The sequence below is a fragment of the Lytechinus pictus genome, chromosome 17 (genome assembly GCF_037042905.1).
Source record: "Lytechinus pictus isolate F3 Inbred chromosome 17, Lp3.0, whole genome shotgun sequence".
In the NCBI taxonomy this organism is placed as follows: domain Eukaryota; kingdom Metazoa; phylum Echinodermata; class Echinoidea; order Temnopleuroida; family Toxopneustidae; genus Lytechinus; species Lytechinus pictus.
Window position 1 is genome coordinate 12,575,005 of NC_087261.1, and position 10,516 is coordinate 12,585,520.

The 10,516-nt window shown below is 35.7% G+C and overlaps 1 protein-coding gene across 1 annotated transcript; it reads right to left on the minus strand.

Moving 5' to 3' along the window:
• Positions 1-8,769: 8,769 nt before the first annotated feature.
• LOC129268966 (uncharacterized) lies at positions 8,770-10,103 on the minus strand. Its single transcript, XM_054906415.2, has one exon. It carries the CDS (start codon positions 9,841-9,843, stop codon positions 8,770-8,772), a length of 1,074 nt encoding a protein of 357 aa, XP_054762390.2. The 5' UTR covers positions 9,844-10,103.
• Positions 10,104-10,516: the final 413 nt, after the last annotated feature.

Genomic DNA, 10,516 nt, shown 5'->3' on the forward strand with positions numbered 1-10,516 from the left:
TAAGGTTCAAGTAGTAAAAGAAAATAATCTTAGATCAAGTGCCGGCAGGGTATTTTGATAAGGGGTGGAGGAGCAAGACAAGCAAATATAAAGATACCATTTTGAAGCGAAACATAAGAAAAGATAATAACTTTGCCAACGAGGTAAAAAATAATATGATATCGGTTGTGACACTTTAAGGATGGAAAATAGTTTGAAAATATATAGATACAAACTTCATACAAATTAGAAAAAAAGAAGCAAAATAAACTGCCATCATATGTGAACAGAGATACAAGATTGTTCTTGCAATTAAAAAACATATTTACAAACTATATATAGCTTCGCATCATAAAAATAGATTGAAAATATCCAAATTTATTTGATTTAAAAAGAAATAGATATAAACCAGCCTGGCTAACATATTGCAAGGTGGCAAAGATATAAACCGGGGATATAAAGCAAAAAATAGGCCTTAAAATGGAAATTAAATATCCTATTTTTAGTTTATCCTATTCCACCTGTAAAAAATATTGTGAATAGGAGAACAAATATTGAAGTAATTTTATTTATAATAATATATTTGTAAGAAAATAGGTCCTTTTTACTAAAAATAAATAAATAAAAAAATAGATGGGAAACTTGGAAAAATGTATTTTCTCGCAATAAAAACTTTAAGGGGCCAGAATCGCATTAAAACTTGGTTATGAAACGTGTAAAACAAAATCTTAGATAGCATTTTAACTGAGATTTATTTTTTAATCAACATTCAACGCTGAACTTTCTTATGTTAATTGTTTATCAATATTTTGTGAAAACAGATAGTGTGCACATCGTCATGAATATTCATTTGGTGGGCTGATGATGTGACATTCCCATTTTTCTTTTTTAATGTTAGATATGAAATTATGATTATCTATTTTTTCAATACATGTGTAAATAATGTGTCCCCATTGTAAAGTTGCTGCATTAAATAACTAATGCGGTTAATTAGTCGTCATTCCAATTGTTTAAGTTCTTGGTAGAAATATGTTGAATAAATCTAATTTCATATATTGTACAAAAGAACATGGGATATGACATCATCAGCCCACCTAATGAATATTCATGAGACATGCCTAAATAAAACTGTTTCATGGGAATATTGCAAATCCTTAAAATTCAACTTAACTTCGTTATTTGTCATCCGATTTTGAATAAATTTTAAGCATTTTGTTTTGTGAATTTTACTCTATTTATTGATTATCTCTAGCGTTGACCTCCCCTTCAATTATTTTCTTGTATTGTTAGAAAGAGATGGATGAAGTAGAATAATACGTTCATGCTTATATTTTTATTCATTACAATATCTCTTTGAAATTCAACCCGGCTTCCTCACAACCATTAAGCTCTAAGAGTGTTAGGTGTGTCCTGTATATTTCAACACGTACCCTTTTAAATATAGTCATTTTTTTATTATTCATCCTGTTTTTTATGAAAAATAAGTGGCGAACAAACAAAACAAAAATGATAATTGAAATTTATAAGAGCGCATGAAAAAGAAATAACCCTGAAAACGAACAATAGTCCTCAAAATATAAGTTGCCCATTTTGGGGTCGATAATTTTTCGCATTTTTCAGTTCGCGCTTTGCTCCTAGTTTTGATCTAGTACGTATAGTACCCTTTCTCGTAGAAATAGAAGCTATCAAACTTAAAACCTCTGAGTCTCAGTAGGCATAACCCCCCCCCTCGCTGATATAGACCTACACAATGGGACAGGGTGAAATATAATTTTGAAATAGGGCCTATATGTCACAATCTAGCTATCACAAAATTAAATTTTCATATAAAAAATTGTACTTTTTAAAATGAATGGTGCCCTTTTAAGCCATATGGCCTTCTAAAAATATAAGACTCAATACGCTACTGACCTCTCCCGAAACTGAAAAAAAAGATAAATCCCTCACTGGAAATAAAAAAATTAGTCTGTGGTACAAACAGGGCTTCCATACAAGTACTGAAGGAAACTAATTTGTTCATGTACTGTACCACAGAAAATACACCAGTAGCGTCTGTGATACAGTTTCAGTCATATTTCTGGGGTGGCTGCATGAGAAGTACCGCAGGAAATTTTGAAAGTATAGCACTGGGGTTGCCATAGAATTTTAGAAGTGCCTATATTGAGTCCTGCAGGAAATTTCAAAATTTTCATTTACCACAGAAGTATCACAGGGTTTTCATAGAAGTGTCTTTAATAGGATCGAGTACTGCAGGAAATTTCAAAATGTTCATGTACCACAGAAGTATCACAGGGTTTCCATAGAAGTGCTTAGTAATAGGAGTACTGCAGGAAATTAAAAAAATGTTCATATACAACAGAAGTATCGCAGGGTTGTCATAGAAGTACTGCAGGATATTTTAGAATTTTCATGTACAACAGAAGTACGACATAACTATCACAGAGTGATATTGTATACAGTTATGTACAACAGAAGTATTACACAGGTACGACAGAGTACCATTAAGGTATTGCATGAAATTTTCATATTTTTATGTACCACAGAAGTAGAACTATCACAGAGTGATACCACAGGAGTCCTGTAGTAATTCCTTATACAGTTTTGTACAACAGAAGTATCACACAGGTACGACAGAGTACCATTAAGGTATTGCATGAAATTTTCATATTTTTATGTACCACAGAAGTATGACAGAACTATCACAGAGTGATACCACAGAAGTCCTGTTGTAATTCTATATACAGTTTTGTACAACAGCAGTATCACACAGGTACGACAGAGTACCATTAAGGTATTGCATGAAATTTTCATATTTTCCTGTACCACAGAAGTATGACAGAACTATCACAGAGTGATACCACAGAAGTCCTGTTGTAATTCTATATACAGTTTTGTACAACAGAAGTATCACACAGGTACGACAGAGTACCATTAAGGTATTGCAGGAAATTTTCATATTTTCCTGTACCACAGAAGTATGACAGAACTATCACAGAGTGATACCACAGAAGTCCTGTGGTAATTCTGAGGTACCGTCGTGTATGACAGAAGTATCACACAGGTACAACAGAGTACCACTAAAGTACTGCAGGAATTTTTTGTAAGGGATGCCTCCTGAGTAGTAACCACAGGAACCATCCATAATTGTTTGCCCATAGCTTACATAACCTTCCCACATAGTTAGCTGTGGTAGTTACAATGTCGCAATAGGTCACCTTATGTAACGTAGATAGGCATCACTACGCCATCTACCCATGGTCATAATTTGCTCGGGAGGTATACCCTTTAGGGCTGCCATTGTGGCTGCCCCAATGCGAAAGGAGTGTGTTCCATATTGGTTAGCCCCGACCCCCGACACAAACAGTGCCTTCTTCAATACTGCATTGAACTGATACCTGGAAAGGGGGGAGCCATTCATATAGCAGAAAAGTGGCCCTCTCCCTTTAGGCCGTACCCGTAAGTACGTCTCCATAGCCTTGACAGGGCATGTGCCCTGTCTTATTTTCTTTGATTTTAAGCGTGGTACCCCTCCCGTATTGGTCTGTCTTTGAAAATCTAATCTGTACCAACATGAATTGTGAATTTTCTTCCTGACCCCATTGGATATCATCTATAGCCAATATCTTCCTCCCATCACCACTCTGACTCTGAACCGTGAATTCTCCAACCCTCAAGAAGCCAAAGAAAGCCAACAAAAATGCCGCTTGAAACATTATTGACTCATACCTCGAGATTTGCAGCCGGCACGCCTGGGCGTTTGCCCTCTTTGTTTACCCACTGTTGATGAATGGGGGCAGGGCCCCTTGCCGAACACCACCCCCTACTACGTGGAGGAGCCACAACTCCCCGTTTATCTCCGCCCAGGAACCCCCTGTGGCATGAAATCGGTGCCGAAATTCTATATCGTAGTCCCTCCAACCCATAATAATAAAGAGAAGAATTAGATATTGATCCTGCCTACACAGTCATGTAGCTGCGTATAGTGTTACTTTGTATTTCAGATATCTACCATGAGATATTGTCTACCTTAGGCTTATATTCTGACGGTCTGCTCCCATGAGCTTTTGCTTAAATATAAGTTAGATTGTGATTTGCTATCTTATTTTAGCCTTTAACATTGCATTTGATATGCAATTAATTTCATATCAAATACATTCAGTGAATTAACAATTTGGTTTTTCTAAACAGATTATTTTAATTTTATTTATTTTAATATCATTAAAGGACATATCAATCTGAGGATATTGTACAACGTTGTTATACTGGTTCACAATATTTCATGGTATACAGATTCTTCCACTCAAAGGAAATTTTCTTTAATTCCAGTTGTTTTTGCGAATGGGTCCTTTCCTTTTTTCACCTAAAAAGAACTCACTCATAACTTTAGCATATTGACTTATATGAATATCCTTACTTGAGTTTTTTAATTCTTGGTCATTCCCATATATTTGAAATGGAGAAGAAAAATATTTCATGCTGAGTTTGTGGTTTTTATTTGCATTTCAAATATATACCAAATGAGTGCTACTTTTCACACTGATGTTTTTGCCCTCATGGGTTTTTTCCTTAAAAGCATTTTAGGATCTGATTTGACTATTTCATTTTAGTCCATGAAACTGCATTTAATCAATCAATTCATTTTATATCACTAAAAATCAACCTCGAGGAGAAACTCGGTTTTCCTTTTAGTCTTCAATTTTCTGCTATATGACATTCAAAGAGCACGACAGCTTGATATTTTATTTCATTTTTGTCAGCCTTGCTCGGCCAATTTTCATTGTTTAATCCAAAACTAAACCAAGATAGAAGTATCATTATTTATAACATAAGTGATGGTTTCGATTTAAAATGACTGGGTTTTCTTGGAAATTGTATGTAATTTGCTTTGAATTATTGCTCTATGGTCTTCACAATATTTTACTGCATTTCATACTCCTTTACTATTTTGCTCACATGCATTCTCAGGTTAAATTGAAGATACTGTCGCCATAGTATGCAAAAGTAGTTATCTCATTTTGTTGACCTTCTGAATATTTTCAATGATTGTTATGCAATTCTTTTAATTACCTCATTGTAATGACTTGTTATCTCTTTATACTTTGGTGGTTGCAAATAGCCAATGATTATAGAAGCAAATCGTTTATGTTTGCTTGGTTACTTTTTGTGATATTCGAATATCACCTTACTTTAATTAATTCTGTAATTGACTTGTTTTACATTCTTGTACATCATTTGCCACTCTATAATTTGCTCAGCCAGTGCGTTTTATCAATAGTAAGCAATGCATCTTTTTCTACTTTTATACATAACAGGAATCCTCACTCTATTTTCTACAGTTATCTCGTAATTCCTTATGGATGAACATAATATTGATTTAAATGATAATGGCCACTTCCAGCGTTACTTAAACCTGGAAATGCCAGAACTCCAATTTGATTTCCATCCTGAAGATCGTTCTATACACTCCATATGTACCAAATACTTCTCTGAGTACGATACTGTTGTAAATTCCCGCAATTCAAAAAATAAACTCTTTCTCCTCCATCATAATATAAGAAGCATTAATAAAAAGATCGACCAATTTCAGACATTCATTGAGCAACTTTGTTATGGATATTACGTTATCGGATTTTCTGAAACGTGGTTGAATGACCAGCAGCGATCCTTCGTAACCATTGACGGCTTTACTTTTTATACAAACAATCGGGAACACAAAAGAGGAGGCGGGGTTGGGTTTTATGTATCAAATAACTTGAAAGTCAATGAACTTACCGAGCTTTATGTGATGTCTGAGGTTATTGAATGCATATTTATCCAAATAGAATTACCTGATAAAAAACAAATAGTTGTTGGAGAAATATACAGACCCCCTAAAGGTAGTGTCCATGATTTTTTACACTGTGCTCAAAGTCTTTTGTCAATGCATGTTTTGAATAATAAAAAGGTTTTTATAATGGGAGATTTTAATTTGAACTTGTTAGATCGTAATACCCCCTGTAATCAAGAAGTTATAGATATGATGTTATCCAACTTTTTCATTCCATTAGTAACAAAACCCACACGGATTACAGATACGTCATCAACCTTAATTGATAATATTTTTGTTAACGATTTTTCCCATATATCATCTGGCATCTTGGTATCGGATATATCCGACCATTTCCCAATATTTGTTGAAATTGTGTTTGATAGAGTCTCTAAAGATAACAATATTAAACATACATTTCGTGACTTATCGGATGACAATATTATTAGACTTCGAGAGAGACTGGAATTGGTTGACTGGAGTGAAATATACAATATTCACGACGTTAATGTTTGTTTTGACAAGTTTATGGACATATTTATGTCGATTTATCAAGAAACTATACCGCTAAGAAAATTTTCCCGATCTAATTATAAAAAAATACCAAGACTTCCGTGGGTTTCTAAATCGCTCCTGAAGTCAATAAATCGTAAAAACAATTTATATTGTAAATACAAAAAGAATCCTGAAAATAGTCATTTAAAACGTAAATATGTTCGTTATCGGAACGTTCTTACATCCCTGTTACGTTTAGCTAAAAAACAGTATTTTGCTAATCAATTTAATAAGTATAAAAATGATGCATCGAGTACATGGAAGGTGATAAATAATGTTTTACAAACAAAGAAATCGAAGGAATTCACTAAAGAAATTATAAATAATAATGTAACGGTTGTTAATCCTGCAGATATGGCTGACGTGTTTAACAACTATTTTGTTGATATTGGTGCGACTCTTTGCCATAATATTCCTGAACCTGACAAAAGATTCCAATACTTTCTAAAAAATCCCAACCCTAAAACCATTTTCCTTACTCCGATCACTGAATTTGAAATAAAAAATATTGTAAATAATTTAAAACCTAAGAAAAGTCCTGGATGCGACGAACTTACGAATTGTGTCATAAAACGTGTCATTAATGAAATTTTAACTCCCTTGACTTTTATATTCAACCAATCTTTGGTAACTGGTCTGGTTCCTCAAAATATGAAAGTAGCCAAGGTTGTTCCAGTGTTTAAAAAAGGCGATAGACGGATTGTCAGCAACTATCGTCCAATTTCACTCCTTACTTCCCTGTCTAAAATTCTAGAAAGATTAATCTATTCTCGTTTGACAAATTTCTTATCTGATAATCATATTTTATGCGACTCCCAATTCGGTTTTAGAAAAAAACATTCCACTGTACACGCCTTACTTTCTTTTATTCACAAAGTGGCAAATGCTATTGATAATTCTTTGCACACAGTTGGTGTATTCCTGGACCTTTCCAAGGCCTTTGACACGATTAATCATGATATTTTGCTTTACAAGTTATCACATTATGGTGTGCGTGGAAAGGCCTTGGAATGGTTCACGAGTTACCTAACTAACAGAAAACAATTTGTTTCAATAGAAGACCATAAATCTCAAATGAAAACTATTTCTTGCGGTGTACCGCAAGGATCACTCCTAGGCCCACTGCTTTTCTTGTTGTATATTAATGATTTTAATAATTCATCGAATGACCTATCATTTATTCTTTTCGCGGATGACTCGAACCTTTTTTTGTCACACCGTAACCCTAATTTACTACTTACCATTTTGAATAGGGAATTGCGGTCTGTTCAGACATGGATTCAAGCAAATAAGTTGTCACTCAATGTAAACAAAACAAATTTTATGCTTTTCAGTAACTCTGTGAATTCTTTGCCGGACCATGTAATTATAAACAATGTTAATTTGCAACAAGTTAATTCCACCAAATTTCTTGGTCTTTACATTGATCATGAATTATCATGGAAATGTCAAATTGATTATATATGTAAGTTATCTTCTCGTAACACTGGCATTTTGAATAAACTTAAATATTTTTTTCCTGATCACATTTTAAAAACATTATATTCTACACTTGTTTTATCCCATATGAATTATGGAATATTGGCCTGGGGTAATTGCAATACAACCTTAATTAATAAAATATTCACGATACAAAAACGAGCAATTAGGGTGGTTAATCAATTTGGTTTTTATTCCCACACAAACCCATTATTTTTCCAAAATAAAGTACTCAAAATTTCTGATATATATGCATTTAAAGTTGGTATATTTATGTTTCAGCTTTCAAGAGGTGAATTGCCTGATATATTTGTTTCTATGTTTCAAAGGAACAATCTAATCCACACATATCCCACCCGGCTAAGTGACTCCTATCACCTTCCGCGTACTCGCACTCTCCTTGCTCAAAGAACTATCGCATTTGAAGGGCCCAGGTTTTGGAACGATCTTCCCGATGATATGGTACATAGTGCCTCACTTAATATATTCAAACGTAAATTGAAAGCGATGCTTATCAATTCTTATAATTTCCCTTTGTAAACTTTTATATTCATGCACTTTGTTAATACGCTCTGGCCGAGTAATGAGTAATAAATAATTGTCATAGAGTGGCGGACTCTTTTATTTATTTATTTTTTTATTTTTTGTATTCCTTACACAATCGTCACATTTTTGGCATTCCTTTGTTATAATCAATTTACTTACCTGTCCTCTCCTCATTAAGACCGATTTTTTTCTGGATCCTGCAGACTTAACAAGCCTTGCTTTTTTATGCAGGTTCCCTCATATTTCACTCTTTTAAATTGTCTTTAATTCCAAATCGCTATTTTGTTTAATTTGAATTAATTGTTATGCCTTGTCTGATTTGTATTCTCATAAGTTTTCTTATATTGTTTCATAATTTTGTTTGTACTTGTGAAATATGTGAAATAAAATCAAATCAAATCAAATCAAATCACATATCCGTAGTAGCGTGAAGCAGCAGAACGAATGAGGTGACAGTACTTTAGAATTTCATGAGTGTGTCGTGGATTTGCTGCCAGATAGACGCTCATGTATATTAGGAAGGCATTTGTCCAAATTTCAATGGACATGATTTTGTTTTTGGAGGGGGCATTGTAGGGCTTTAACACCCATTTTCCTTCCTCCTCGGCTATTGCCAGATTAGTTCTCTGTTCTGCTGCTTCGCGCAGTGTGTGGGAGGCTACATCTTGGGCGTTAACTAACAGATTTAGATTCACATACTCCCCCTTCCAAATCTTTTCTTTTATGCTTTGGGGAATAGATACACCCAGTGTGTCACCTACAGGGTTTAACGGGGAATGGTGAGGGTGGTGATAGCCTCTATTCATGTTCTCTGTGTTAGGTCTACGTTCTGTATTGATTATGGTTTGGTTATTTGGCCCTGTGGCCTCATTATCATGGACACAGTGTGAATTTTGAGTTAGGTCGGTTCTTATCTGAACACTAGGAGGTACAATTGCGGGGAAGGATGATGTGAATGGGGTCTCTCGTACCATCCCGGACTGACTTCGTTCTCTAATATTGTGCGATTCGTGACCTGTAATGTTATTATTAGTATGGCCAGGTACGCAGAACGAATCTGTATGTTCTTGTATTTGTACTGACATGTATTCAGGTCGAGAAGGCTCACCTGCGGTATTATTACTAGTGCTGGGCCTGGGACAACTCTGAGTCTGACCCTGAGTGGATGGTAATTGCAGCACAGGCCCTTGTGAAGCTGCTGGCCTCTTATTAGCTGAACGGCTGGTTGAACGGCCGGATGAACGACCCTGCTCAACGTCAATGGGTTCTGGCGCTGCTCCTACTGCAGTGGCTGCGGGGGCTTGTCCGGGCTCATTCCCCGTCGTACTCGTAGGCCTACCGCTTCCCGGTGGAGCTACCGTCCGAGTTGCGTGTGAGGCAGCTGTCGTTTTTGTCTGGCGGGTGCCTCGACTTCTACCTCGTTTTGCCCGAGAACGCGTCTGAGCCGGTTCAGTGGTGGCCTTTCTCCTCTTCCCCATTGTTTTCCGATTCTGTTCGATTATGGAATGACTAAAATAGAAGACAAATATCGCTATTTCGTCGTTGGGGAAAACAAAAACGTTGCGACCTCCTAAAAAATGTGTTGCCTCGAAGGAATTTCAGACTGCAATGGCTTTATTACGTGCACACGTTACTAGTATATTCCACAACGCACATGTTTCCCGCTGTGATTAGATCACATGTTATCCGGTTATTGATCACATGCACAATCTGTATCGATTTGGACTTTTACACATTATATTCCGGGTGTCTGGAAAACGAAGACCGAAGACCGGGGACTCATATCACACTCGTGTGAAAGCGTTTGTAGTTCACGCCCGAAGTGTGTACAAAGCAGTGCAAAGTGTGTACAAAACACGTGCGCGGGTTAGAATGGACTTTGGACCTTGCCCCGACACATGTTCTCCCATTGACAATGCACGGGTCCCCGGTCTTCGATCTTCGTTTTCCAAACCCGTTGTTGGGTGTCTGGAAAACGAAGACCGAAGACCGGGGATCGCATTCGTTTAGCTAAGATACCACTTATAAATGTCATTATGAAGGCCTCTATTATTCAGCTCAAATTCAAGAATATTCTGATCTAGAATACATTAATGTCATTAATTGGCTGATAATGAAGTCATGTTAATTGCTTGTGTCAATAATTAGTAT